This window comes from Phasianus colchicus, chromosome 39 (genome assembly GCF_987193195.1).
Source record: "Phasianus colchicus chromosome 39, bPhaCol1.hap1.1, whole genome shotgun sequence".
NCBI lineage: Eukaryota > Metazoa > Chordata > Aves > Galliformes > Phasianidae > Phasianus > Phasianus colchicus.
The window spans coordinates 517,235-531,652 of record NC_143474.1 but is presented as its reverse complement, the minus strand read 5'-3'; the positions used below and the strand labels follow the sequence as shown (position 1 = coordinate 531,652).

Below are 14,418 nucleotides of genomic sequence, written 5' to 3'. Positions count from 1 at the left end.
TCTATTGCTAACAACTTCCTATCCTGCTTTCTCGATTCGCTCTTCTCTGCAAGGCATGAGCATAGTTAAACTCTCTGTTGTATGAGGTCTGGCTATGCTAAAAACTCTTGAGACCTACACATCCACTGTGGGGCAGAGAAAGAGCCCTGGTATGGACCGGGTGTGTTACAGGTACAGGGACCCGTATGTCTTAAGGAGACATCCTACGTGGGGGTGAAGGAGCGAGGGTGCACCCTGAGGGTGGATCCACATCTATAGGTCGTGTTGCCAATACCGCATCCAAAATCTTCCTGTGTCCCTCTAGGGGTAACTGCACATATGGCTTCCCTAAAGTGCCTGTAGACCAGTGCGCACAGCGTGGGAAATGAACAGGATGGGCTGGAGATCTGTGTGCAGTCACAGGGCCGTGATCTCACTGCAGTCACGGAGATGTGGTGGGGCAGCTCAAAATGCAGGGCTGTGTCCTTTTCAGGAAGGACAGGCTGGGGAAGCGAGGTGGAGGAGCTGCACTTTCTGTGGGAGAGCCACTAGAATGGATTGAGGTGCACCCGTGGGAGGGTGAAGAGCGTGTGGAGTGCTTGTGGGTGGGAATTAAGAGCAGGGCTGGTATGGATGACACTGTTGTGGGCTGTACTGCAGTCACCAGATCAGGGGGATGAGGTCAGTGAAGTCGCCTTCTGCACGCAGCTGCAAGGAGCCTTGCAATCCCATGCACTGGTTCTCATGGGGGACCTGAATCACCCAGATATCTGCAGGGTGAGCAACATGGCTGGGCACACAGAGTCCAGGTGGTTCCTGCCATGCACTGAGGACAATTTGGTCACGCAGGTGTTGGAGGAGCCAACAAGGGGTGGGGTGATTTTGGACCTTGTTCTTTCCAGCAGGGATGGGCTTGTTAGGGATGAGAAGTTTGGGGGCAGCTTGAGATGCAGCAATGGTGAGATGGTGGAGTTCAAGACCTGGGGTGGAAGAAGTAAGGCAAAAAGTGGGATTGCTGCCCTGGACTGTCAGAGAGCCAACTTCAACAATTTCTGGGATCTACTTGGAGGTATCTCATGGTCTCGAGTGCTTGAAGGTCAGGGAGCCCATGAGAGCCGGGCAACATTTAAACAGCACTTCTTCCAAGCTCAGGATCAGTGCATCCCTAAGAGTAGGAAATGGGGGAATGGAAGCAGGAGGCCTGCGTGGATGAGCAAGGAGCTCATGGATAAGATGAAAGGGAAGGAGAAGGTGTGGGAAAAGTGGAGAAAAGGACCTGTCCTCTTGGGAAAAGTATAGGAGTGTTGTCAGAGCCTGCAGAGAAGCAATGGGGAAGGCTGAAGCTCACGTTGAGCTGGAGCTAATGAAGGAGAGAAAGGATAAGAAGCAGGGTGATCTTGCTACTCATTTTAATTTCTCTTTCCTTTTCCTCCTTTCCTCTGAAAGCTGTAAGTAATTCAAGCCTTCTGTGATTTTCCTATAAAGCATACAGCTTAGACAAATACAATTGTGAGAGTATCAACACGTAAAGGATTACCATTTTGTAGAAATGTCCTGAAGGACTACAAGAGGAACATGGCTGGAAAAGGACTTAGAATTGATTGTTTCAGCGCAAGCTGACAGGTCAGCCCTCACCTATAATAGTTTTGCTGTGGTGCCAGAGACACCCAGCAGGACGCTGTGATCTGTGCTGCTGTGTCACAAGGAACAGCTAGTGAGATTGCAGAACCACCCAAGTAAGGCCGTGCCAGGGTGAGTGGCAGTGCAGGAGTCGAGGTGAGTGTCTGCAGCCTGCAGGGAAAAGGAGGCAAGTGTAGGACTGCACAGAACAGCCCATGGTGGAGATGGCCAACAGCACTGGCAAGGCTGGAGGGACCTGGCAGAAAACCAAGGTCTTTGTCCTCTTGGCTGTGGCAGTTGTGTCTGCAGCTGAGGCTCAGGAGGGCACACGTTGTCCTCATCCACTGGGGCTCCTTGCCTCCTTGCAGACCTGTAGGGAGGCCAGTAGGTGTCATACCGTTGTCCCTCACAGAACACTCCACGCACACATGGGACAGGCGTACTCTTCTTGGACAGGTATGCCCTGCTTTGGGTAAGGAACTGGCTGCCCATGTCCAGTGGGCAGTGTTCATGGAGCTAGGTCCAGCTGGCGGCCCGTCACAAGTGGTGCCCAAGGGGTCGGTCCTGGGCACCATCTTGTTCAGTATCTTTACTGATGGCCTTGATGAAGGCATTGAGTGTGCCCTCGGTAAGTCTGCGGATGACAGCAAGTTGGGAGGTGGTGTGGATCTGCCTGAGGGTAGGGAGGCCCTTCAGAGGGATCTGGAGAAGCTGGATCGCTGGGCTCAGGGGAATGGGATGAGGTTCACTGAGGCCAAGTGCTGGGTCCTGCACTTTGGCCGCAATAATCCCATACAGCTATAGGCTTGGGGCTGATGGCTGGGTGACTGTGAAGAGGAAAAGTGCTGTGTTCAGTTCTGGGCCCCTCACTACAGGAAAGACTTTGAGGCCCTGCAGCGTGTCCAGAGAAGGGCAACAGAACTGGTGAGGGGTCTGGAGCACAAGTGCTGTGAGGAGCGGCTGAGGGAGCTGGGATTGTTTAGGATGGGGACGTAGAGAAGACGGGGCTCAGAGGAGACCTTACTGCGCTCTCAAACGTCCAGAAGGGAGGTTGAGATGAGGAGTTTGGCCTCTTGTTCTCTCAGAGGGAGGTCAGACAGTGGAATGGCTGCCCAGGGAGGGGGGGAGTTGCCATCCCCGCAGTGCTCAAGAGGCGCCTGGCCGAGGAGCTGAGATGTGGCTTAGAGGCTTGCATAGCAATGGCAATGGGAGGATGGTTGGCCTGGATGGTCTTGCAGGTCGTTTCCAACCTGGAGATTAAATGCTTCTGTGATTCACATCCCACTGACTGTCAGAGAGCCTTGGGCCATCAGTGAGGGACGGACCACCCTTCCCAAAGCCTGCAGCGATGGCCCTACCCTTCTGTGCATCAGACAAACCAAGGGCTTTCTCAACCTGAGAGCACCTGCACAGGGCCTTTGCCTGCCTGGAATCACAGCCTCCAATCTGCTCTAACACAGCTGTGGGGAGGCTTTGTTGGTTATGGCCCCACAGGGACCAATTACTACTTCAATACTCTCCAACATTTCTGGACAGCGTTTTGACTGCACCTCCATCATTTGGTTACAGCAGGCTTCTCTCCGTGCCAGAAGTCCACCGACACCACACACGCTGTGGGGCTCATTACAGTGCACAAAGACCTAACGAGCCATTTCCCTCAAGTCTTCAAGACTTCAGCTGCTCATTAGGGAGGTCTCAGTGTTGCAGACAAAGCTTTCAAGGAGCCCTGTCCAAAAAAGGAGTTGTCATATTTAAGGCACTTTTATTACAGCAGACACAGAGATGTCACTGAGTGCGGCACAACCCCTGTGACACAGATGGCAGCTCCAACAGGGAGAGGGAGGTACAGCCTGCATGGGGACAGCATTGTGGGGATCCAAGAGGGAAATGCAGTCAGTGAGAGCTGATAAGCGGATAGAGACTGCACCAGGCAAAGATGGGAATTAATGCAGACGGAGGAGAAAGAGGCCTGTGGAAGAGGAGGGATGCTTGTGGCCACATGTGTGGTCAGTGCTGGTCTGGCTGGGGGTGTGGGAGGCACGGGAGGGAGCTGACTGCCCACCAGGACCCAGGGCTACAACCTCAGGACAAGATGCTCCAACTGATTCAGCTGAATCCCATCCCTATGGGATGTAAAGGGCTGTCCAGCAGAGCCAGGTAGCTGCAGGGAGATGTGTGGGGGGAAGGAGCCCCCCAGCAGCACAGGGGCCTTCTGCTGCTAAGGGTGCTGCGTGGGGCTGGGGGCTCACAGCTGCACTGCACGCTCAGGACCCAGCAGAGGGGACTTTTCAAGAAGGAGAACCCAACATGGGAATTCCTGCCCCGTCTTCATTTTCCTACCCTTAGGATGGGGACTGGAGAAATGGGAGAGGAGCTGCCTATGTTGACACATCACTGAGACTGCTGTACTGTAGCTCAGGAGGTGAGCAGGTTTGTGAGCAGCATCCTCATGTTCCATCAGCCTCTCCTCACTCGGTGGACAGAATGAGCATCAGCTCTGTCGATCCCATTCCGGCTTTCTGATATGTCTGTTTATACCTGCAAAGACAGGCGTGCACACAGTACTGCCCTGCAAACAGGCAGTTTCCTGGCAGGCAAAGATGGGTGCACTGACCTTGGGGCGGTGAGTGTGCGTGCAGCAAGGAAAAGAAGGAAAAGACACGAGACAGGGAAACAGCAGGCAGGGAAGACGATCTGCAGGCAGCTGGGCTGTGATCAGGGAGTGAGAGGAAAGGAAAAACAGAAATGTTGTCCAGGGGGACGACTCAAGAGACAACCACATAGGATTCCCCTCCAAGCTGGCTCCTTCTTCTGAGCAAGCCCCCTGCATCCTCTCCCACCCAGAAATACCTCTGCCTTCATGGCAGTGGTGCCCAAGCACGAACCCCCTCCTCTGCAGCCAGAGCAGAGCAGGGCTGCATCTCTCCAGGCGTGAGCTCAGCTCCTTCTGCAGCACACGGGGGCTGAGAGCAGCTGCTCGGGGCTGTGGACAGCAAAGGCTGTGAGGCTGGGAAAGAGCTGACATTCTTTTAAGGAGATGCCATTGTTAGGGCACTTGGCTCTCTCTCTAAGACAGATGTCTTTCCAAGCCGTGAGCTGCCCTGCAGGATGCAAATCTTTCCCTGAAAGCCTTACCTGGAAGCCTAGGGAGATGAAGTGGGGAGATGCAAAGAGAGATGTCACATTCCAAAAGGAAAACCAAGCACTCCTGCCTCTTAGCAGTGTACCCACCTGGGTGGGTGAGGATTGCTTTCTCAAGAGCCCACGGGCAGAGGCCTCTCCTCTTCCTCACGTATTCAAACCCATGAAAGTAATCTCAAATCATGGATCTGAACGATCGTTTCCTTCAGAGAAAGAAAACGTATTGGATTATACGGCAGGAGGAAGGTCACCAAGGAATGGTCCAGGTTGTTGCCAAGAGAAGTCCCACCTAACTTGCCTTTTGTTTCTCCTCTGATGATTACCCATGTCCAGGAGCCACAGATGCCCAACAGCAGCTCCATCAGCGAGTTCCTCCTGCTGGCGCTGGCAGACACGCGGCAGCTGCAGCTCCTGCACTTCTGGCTCTTGCTGGGCATCTACCTGGCTGCCCTCCTGGGCAACGGCCTCATCAGCACAGCCGTAGCCTGCGACCCCCGCCTGCACACCCCCATGTACTTCTTCCTCCTCAACCTCGCCCTCCTCGACCTGGGCAGCATCTCGACAACTCTCCCCAAAGCCATGGCCAATGCCCTCTGGGACACCAGGCACATCTCCTACGCTGCATGTGCTGCCCAGGTCTTTCTGTTCTCGTTCTTGCTGTCAGCTGAATTTTACCTTCTCACCGTCATGTCCTATGACCGCTACGTTGCCATCTGCAAGCCCCTGCACTACGGGACCCTCCTGGACGGCAGAGCTTGTGCCAGCATGGCAGCAGCTGCCTGGGGCACTGGGCTTCTCAATTCTCTGCTGCACACTGCCAACACGTTTTCACTGCCTCTCTGCCGAGGCAACGCTGTGGACCAGTTCTTCTGTGAAATTCCCCACATTCTCAAGCTCTCCTGTTCGTACCCCTACCTCAGGAATCTCAGTCTTATGACATTCAGCGTATTTCTGTTCTTTGGCTGTTTCGTTTTCATTCTGCTTTCCTACGTGCAGATCCTCAGGGCTGTGCTGAGGATGCCCTCTGTGCAGGGACGGCACAAAGCCTTTTCCACCTGCCTCCCTCACCTGGCCGTGGTCTCCCTGTGTGTCAGCACTGGCTTCTTCACCTACCTGAAGCCCCAGTCCATCTCCTCCCCAGCCCTGGATGTGGCGGTGGCAATTCTGTACTCGGTGGTGCCTCCAGCAGTGAACCCCCTCATCTACAGCGTGAGGAACCAGGCACTGAAGGACGCCATTCGGAAACTGTTGTTGCGGATGTTTTCCAGTTATTGTAACGATTCCATCTCTCTGCCCAGGTGACTTCTAATGTGTCCCATTCTAAGCTTGGGCTTTGTTGTTTGCCATTAGTACGTTCTTTTCATTAAAACATGTTTAACATTTTCCAACCACTTGTGCTGCTTCTGTTCCCCTCCAATGCTTTCCATTTGTCTTTTCCCTCCTTGATTCTATGGAACTTGAGATTTCGGCGTATGCCTCCTCGTGTCTGAGATGAAGTAGCAGCAAAGAAAAGGGCAGTGAGTGAAACCTGTGTTTGACACAGCGAGAAGATATCTTCTGTTGCTCAGAGGTTCTCCACTGCGGAAAGTGGATTCAGCTGGGGGTCCTGATGGATGAAGAGCTGGCCATGAGCCAGCACTGCGCTCTCGTAGCCTGGATGGCCATCGGTATCCAGGGCTGCTCCAACACAGGGGTGTCCAGCAATGAGAGGGAGGTGATTGCACCCCTCCACTCTGCCTTTGCCAGGCTCCATCTGGAGCACTGTGTCCAGGCCTGGAGTCCCTGCACAAGGGAGACACGGAGCTGTTGGCGTGGGTACAGAAGTGCACCACAAATATAAGCAGAGGGCTGTTTAAGGATTGTGGATGCTCGAATTGTTTAGCTTGGAGAAGGAATGCTCCGGAGAGAGCTCACAGTGATCTGCAATATTGGAAAGGAGCTTACAGGCAGGAGAGGGACTTCTTGTGCTGGAAGACGGTGATACGATGAGGGCAGATGGATTTAAACTGCAAGAGGGGAAGTTTGTGTTGGATGCTATGAAGAGATCCTTCCCTCAGGGGTGGTGGGGCACAGGATCAGTCTGTCCAGAGAATTTGTGGATGCCTCATCTCTGGAGGCATTCAAGGCCGGGCAGCCTGGTCTTGTGGTTGGCAACCCTGCACACAGCAGGAGGGTTGGAACTACATCATCCTTCTGATCTTTCCAACCAAAGCCATTCTATGCTTCTATGATTCAGCAGATAGAACTTGGACGTAATAAAATTTACTTTTACAGAGCTGTGCCTTTTGATTCCCTTTGCTGTCAACTAGCCACATCCATCTGTGTCCTCACATAGTTTTTCTCCATGGAGGGAAGCTGGGAATTGGTGTCCAGTGTAACCCTAACCCATATACTAAACTTTTAATCTAACCCTAACTCCTAACCCATAACACAAACTCCTAATCTTAAAGTCTAACCTCAACCCGTTCTTGTCCTAAATTTCAACCTAAACTCAAACTCTTCCCCCTAAACACCAACTCTTATCACATCCCTCGCCCTAACAATAACTCAAGTGCTGGCACTTCACCTAACACTAAATCTAATCATCAGTGCTAGCCCCAGCCCAAACTCTCATCTTAAACCTAACTCTAACACTGAACCCTATCCCTGATCCTCTGGTTGGCCGCTGGTAATCAAGTGGGCTAAATCAGGCTGCTGCCCTTCCAAGTCAGTTCCAAGACGGATGGAATTCTCAGCATGAGTACAACACAACATGCCTTACAAACAAACGTTTCATAAGAGCTGCTCATCAAGGCCCTGTCCTACAGAAGACGTCTCACCATGAGCTGTGGAGAATTCAGGAAGATCCTAACAAGCACTGGAAGATCCAGGAAGGCTTCTGAAGTGCGACTGGTCCAGGAAGCAGCAGCTGGAAGCACATAAGTCTGGGCGAGAGGATTGGGGATATCTGTGAGAAGTGATGTCTGAAGGCCTTGGGAAGTCACTCCAACCACATGTGAGCCCAGAAATTGAGAGAAATATGCATCTACATGTGAATAAGGAGGAAGAGGAACGAAGGAAGGAAGGAAGGACCCTCCTGTGCAACCAGGGGAAAATGACAAGTTTCCATCTGGTGTGCATGGCTCTGCATGTGGGATGTGGGATATTCACTGCAGGCAGTGGTTGTGCTCAGCCATGCCCCATCAGCTGGCTGACCTTGTTCTTCTCCTCTCTTTTTCCTCCCACCCTTCAGTGCCCTTCCAGAAGCATTCATGACTGTGGAGGAAGCCTAATTCTCCTGCAGTGTTGGCTCATTGCTGCACTGGAAGAGGGAAGAGTTTGTGAGACAAGGGGAGTACTGGGCCAGTGCTTGGCCCTGCTGCTGGATGAAGCACAACTGAATCAACCCCTGATTCAAGGTGTCATGAAAAGGCCAAAACACGCGTAGGAAAAAATCTCTGTGTAATAGATGTGTGATAAATAACTCTTCTGAGTTTTGAGGACTTTCCATAAATTCTCATGATTTATTTTCCATAAGCCGTGGAGATGTAGCAGCAAGATAATGACTTTTATGTTTTATCTCAACACGGATTCATACAACCATTAAAAAAAAATAAATCATTTGTAAGTGACCTTCAGAGATCATTTAGTCCAACTGCCTGAGCATTTCAGGACTAAGCAGAGGTGAAAGCACGTCATGTAGGGCTTTATCCAAATGTCCCTTGAGCACCAGAGCTCATGGGGCAAGAACCTTTAAAGGAAGCCCTTCCCAGGGTCTGTTTTGAATGTAGTAAGTTGGAAGATGAAAGAGAAGCAGAGGGTTTTTGTGTCCTGACTCGAGAAAGCGACTGATGTAGGGGCTGCACAGGTAGAGAATGAGGAGGATGACAAACTGGCTGAATGGCTGGGCCAGTCAGAGTGGTGGTCAGTGGCACAAGGTTTTGCTGGAGGCAATAATGGGTCTGATCCTATTTGACGTTTTCATTCATAGTCTGAACTGTGAGGCACTGGAGTTGAGGATGCTGAGTGGAAGAACCACGCCAAGAAGTAGGAAAACAGGCCATTAACAGGAAGTCTGACTCCAACACTTCAAGGACCCACTTGGAGGTATTCCTCAGCTCTGAGCATTGGAAGATTAGGGGGACCAAGGCAGATGGTTAACACTGAAGCATCACTTCCTCTACACTCGAGATCAGTGCTTCCCTCCGAGTTAAAAGTCAGACAAAGCTGAACAGAGACCGGCATGGATGAGCAAGGAGCTCATGGATAATCTCAAAGGCAGGAAGAAAGTCTGTGAAATGTGAAAAAGAGGCATGGGCACTTGGGGAGAATAATGGAACGCTGTCAGGGCCTGCAGGGATGCAATGAGGAAAGCTTGCAATTAAATCTGGTAAAGGAGATCAGGGGAAAATGGAAAGGCTTTTCAAGTATCTTAATAGCAAAAGGAAGGCTAGGAAGAATGTGGGTCTGCTGCTGAATGAGGTTGGTGCCCTGGTAATGGAGAGCATGGAGAAGGCAGAGTTACTGAGCACCTTCCTTGCTTCTGTCTTTGCTGATAAGATTGCTCCTCAGAAATCGCAGACCCTGGAGATAAGAGTGACTGGAGAAAGGAAGACTTCCCCTTGGTTGAGGAGGAGCTGGTCAGATTGCCTAAGGAAAATCAATGCACACAAATCAACGGGAATCAACAGGATTCACTCAAGTGCAGCTTGGGGAGCGGGCAGAAGCGATTGTCAAACCACTCTTTCTGTCATCTTTGAAGTGTCTTGGAGAATGGCAGAGGTGCTTGAAGACGGGAGGATAGCCAATGTCACACCAGTCTTCAAAACAGGCAAGAAGGACAAATCTGTGAAACGTCAGGCCAGTCAGCCTCACCTCTGTCCCTGGAAGGGTGATGGAGCAACTTGAGCTGGATGCCATCTCCAAGCAATTGGAAGAAAAGAAGGTCATCAGGAACAGTCAGAACGTATTTAACAAGGGCAAATCATGCTTGGCCAACCTGGTGGCCTTCTATGATGTTGTCACTGGCTGGGTGGATGGGGGAGAGCAGTGGATGTAGCCTACCTTGATTTCAGCAAGGTGTTTGACACTGTCTCCCACGACATCCTTATAACGAAGCTGAGGAAGTGTGGATAGATGAGTGGACAGTGAGGTGGGTTGAGAACTGGCTGACTGGCAGAGCACAGAGGGTCGTCATTGGTGGTGCAGAGTCTGGTTGGAGGCCTGTAACCAGCGGTGTTCCCCAGGGGTCGGTGCTGGGTCTGGTCCTGTTCAACATCTTCATCAATGACCTGGATGAGGGGATAGTGGCCACCCTCAGCAAGTTTGCTGATGATACGAAGTTGGGAGGATTGGCTGACACACGCAAAGGCTGAGCTGCCATTCAGCGAGACCTGGACAGCTGGACAGCTGGAGAGCTGGGCAGTAAGAAACCAGATGAGGTTTAACAAAAGCAAGTGTAGAGTCTTGCACCTAGGGAGGAATGATTGCATGCACCGGTACAGGTTGGGGGATGAGCTGCTGGAGAGGAGCTCTGCAGAGAGGGACCTGGGTGTCCTGGTGGACGACAGGTTGGCCATGAGCCAGCAGTGTGCCCTTGTGGCCAAGAGGGCCAATGACATTCTGGGGTGCATTAAAAAGAGCGTGGCCAGCAGGTTGAGGGAAGTGATCCTCCCCCTCTACTCTGCCCTTGTAAGGCCTCATCTGGAGTACTGTGTCCAGTTCTGGGCTCCTCAGTACAAAAAAGACAGGGATCTCTTGGAAAGAGTCCAGCGGAGGGCCACAAAGATGGGGAAGGGCCTGGAGCATCTCCCCTATGAAGAAAGGCTGAGTGAACTGGGTCTGTTTAGCCTTGAGAAGAGAAGACTGAGAGGGGACCTGATCCAGGTCTATAAATATCTAAGGTGTGGGGGGCAGAGTGGCGAGGCCAGACTCTTTTCAGCAGTATGTGGAGACAGGACAAGGGGAAATGGCCAGCAGCTGGAGCACAGGAAGTTCTGCACCAATGTGCGCAAGAACTTCTTTACGGTGAGGTGACGGAGCACTGGAACAGGCTGCCCAGGGAGGTGGTGGAGTCTCCTTCTCTGGAGATATTCAAGACCCACCTGGACGCCTACCTGTGCGACCTGGTGTAGGGATCCTGCTTTGGCAGGGGGGTTGGACTCGATGATCACTGGAGGTCCCTTCCAACCCCTACGATTCTGTGATTCTGTGATTCTTCAATGTCATCACTGACTGGATAAATGGTGAGAAGGCAGTGGATGTTGTGCAGTGTATAGGAAATGCTGAATCACAGCCTGAACCTCTGATTGATCACCTGAGGTGAGCAATGAGTCAGCCATGGGAGCACAGGTGAAGGCAATTCACCTGTGATGCTGGAAGGGCTGGAGCCTGGCTCCACTTCTCCTAGACCCATTTAAGAGCTGACTACCAGTGGGGAAGGATCTCTTTCAGGTGATTCCTCCTTTGGAGTTTTACAGCGAGCCCAGGACAAGGGTAAGCATTCTATCTATTCTTTCTTTGGTGTTATAATCTGCTTAGCCAAACTCTCTTAAATTTCCTTATTATAGCATCTGTATTTTCAGTGAATGTACATTTGGTCAGTCAGACAGGCTTTAAATGCTATAATTTACATCATGTCCTTTCTATGGAATTTCTATAAATGGGTCAGAGGGGAGAATGCTACCCTCCTAGATAAAATGATTTCAGGGCAGATCCCAGGATTTGTGGAATCTCCCTATTCTGATCTAGAGGTGATCCATAAAAATGGGGCCTCCCACTTGTTATGGGAAATATCTCCCTTATCACGTAGCAGATTACTTTCAGGGTCTTAATAAAGAGATACTGATCATGAAAGAAAGACAACTAGCTGTCTCCACACTGACACAGCCACTATTAAATGTTTTATGTCATGCTGAAATGAAGAATAGTACTTTAGAGAATGAAAACCAACTTTTGAAAGACCGCATTGAATAGTTAGAGCAAGAACTTGGCATATTAACAGGGAAGAAACCTATTCTGCATCTTCCAGTAGGTCAAGTTCATAACATTTCAATAGACAATGACCAGACTTCTGAATCAACAGACTTAATTGATTGGGAAGATAAAAATTCTAAATTGGATTTCGAATGGAGTTTCTATTGCCCCAGTCTGGGAATACATCCTGGGCATAGATATTCTATGGGGTCTGGCTCTCCAGACAACCGTGGGAGAGTTCAGACTTGGACAGAGATGTATCAGTGTCCAGGCGGTGCAGGCAATATTAAGAGGCCATGTGAAACATGGGCCTATTTGCCTGCCAAAACTGTGCCAGATTACTGATGTAAGGCAGTACAGACTCCGGGTGGGCAGCATGAAATATGGGGAGCAGTGCAGGAATTAGAAAAAGTGGGCATTATCAGACCTGCACACAGCCCATATAATTCCCCCATATGGCCAGTGCGGAAGTCGGATGGCACATGGAGAATGACAGTGGATTACAGAAAATTAAATAAGGTCATGCTGCCTGTTCATGCGGCCGTACCCAATATTGCCTCCCTAATGGACACATTGAGTAGGGAGATAAAAACCTATCATTGTGTCCTAGATTTGGGAAATGTGTTCTTCAGTATCCCGATTGCTGAGGAATCCCAAGATCAGTTTGCGTTTACGTGGGGAGGCAGGCAGTGGACCTTTCAGGTCCTGCCACAGGGGTACGTGCATTCAGCAACGTATTGTCACAATCTAGTGCCATTTGACCTGGCTGATTGGAAAAAACCTGATGATGTTAACCTGTATCGTTATATCGATGATCTCCTGCTGACATCCGACACACTGGAGGCAGTAGGGCAGGCGGCAGATTCATTAACTGCCTATTTACAACAGAGAGGGTGGGCTATAAATCCCCAGAAGGTGCAAGGTCCGGGCCTGTCTGTAAAATTCCTGGGGGTGGTTTGGTCAGGAAAGAACCAAGTACTGCCCAGTGCTGTCATAGATAAGGTTCAGGCGTTCCCAGTCCCTACAACATCGAAGCAGCTGCAAGAGTTTCCAGGTATACTGGGTTACTGGCGTTCCTTTATACCTCACCCAGCGCAGCTGCTAAGGCCGCTGTACAGACTCACAAAAAAGGGGCAGCTGTGGGACTGGGGGAAAACAGAACAGGATGCTTTCCAACAGGCAAAACTGGCAGTTAAACCAGCCCAGGCATTGGGTATATTTGATCCTACCCTCCCAGCTGAGTTGGATGTTCACGTTACTCAAGACGGCTTTGGTTGGGGCCTGTGGCAACGCCAGAGTTCTGTTTGGACCCCCATTGGTTTCTGGTCTCAGGTCTGGCATGGAGCAGAAGAAAGATGCAGTATGACTGAAAAACAGTTATTGGCTGCCTATTCAGCATTCCAGGCAGTAGAGCCAATAACCCAGACGGCTGAAGTTACAGTGAAGACCACTCTGCCGATTCAGGGGTGGGTGAAAGGTCTGACCCACCTTCCTAAGACAGGGGTGGCCCAAGCACAAACAGTGGCACGATGGGTCGCCTACCTCAGCCAAAGGAGCAGTCTGTCTTCATTACCCTTGAAAGAAGAATTTCAGAAGATCCTTGGCCCAGTGACGTATCAGTGATGCACCAAAAGAAACGCTGGTCGCTCCACCAGAGAAGAGCCCCGTTCAGGAGGGAGAATATCCTATCCCTGAAGATGCCTGGTACACAGATGGGTCCAGCAAGGGCAACCCGAGCAAGTGGAGAGCAATAGCACACCATCCCTCCACCGAGACAGTCTGGTTTGATGAGGGGGATGGTCAGAGCAGCCAATGGGCAGAACTGCGAGCCGTGTGGATGGTTATAACCAAGGAACCCGGTGATGGTATCCTGAATATCTGTACAGACAGCTGGGCTGTGTACCAGGGGCTCACTCTTTGGATTGCACAGTGGGCCACCCAGGAACGGACTGTCCACACCTGACCAATCTGGGGTGAAGACATGTGGTTGGACACATGGAATACAGTCCAACACAGGACTGTATGTGTCTACCGTGTTTCTGGTCATCAGCCCAGTGGTGTGGGACATGCCCCAGTACAAGCCCAAGTGTTGAGCCAGGATAGAAAGACGGCCTGTATCTTGCCCTGGAGAGCAGACCTTCCCCTCCTGGTACCCCTGAAACATCTGTATTACTCCCCGCGAGACTTTGAGCCTTCAGGATCACCGCAAGGAACAAAATGCCATCAAAGCGTTCCAGTGTCGCTGTCAGATCACGTGCGACACCCGGTGATGGCCTACATGGGACTGATGGAACGTAGGACACACCTGCACCTCAAGACCATATGCCTCCAGTAACATCTTTGAGCGCTGGCCCAGAAAAGAATATGAACATTCACTGGTTATCACTTGCCTGGAGTTGTACCAACGTGCATCACAATGGAAACTGTTTAAGTGTTGCCGTGTATCACATCTCTGTATTAGGAAAAGCTTACCTGTTAGTCAACCTGATCATTGGTTCACGCCGTGAAGGGGTGGAGTGTATGGGAACTGCTGAGTCACGGCCTGAGCCTCTGATTAGTCACCTGAGGTGAGCAATGAGTCAGCCATGGGAGCACGGGTGAAGGCAACTCAGCTTTGCTGCTGGAAGGGCTGGAGCCTGGCTCCACCTCTCCTAGACCCATTTAAGAGCTGACTACCAGTGGGGAAGGATCTCTTTCAGGTGATTCCTCCTTTGGAGTTTTACA

The 14,418-nt window shown here is 51.1% G+C and overlaps 1 protein-coding gene across 1 annotated transcript; it reads left to right on the top strand.

Moving 5' to 3' along the window:
* Positions 1 to 4,923: 4,923 nt before the first annotated feature.
* On the top strand, positions 4,924 to 6,042 carry LOC149913282 (olfactory receptor 14J1-like). The gene has a single exon (XM_090130226.1). The coding sequence runs from the start codon at positions 5,056 to 5,058 to the stop codon at positions 6,040 to 6,042; it is 987 nt and encodes a 328-aa protein (XP_089986352.1). The 5' UTR covers positions 4,924 to 5,055.
* The last annotated feature ends 8,376 nt before the right edge of the window (positions 6,043 to 14,418 follow it).

Coding starts and splice junctions, on each gene's coding strand:
- LOC149913282 (XM_090130226.1), top strand. CDS start 5,056: ATGATTACCCATGTCCAGGAGCCACAGATGCCCAACAGCAGCTCCATC.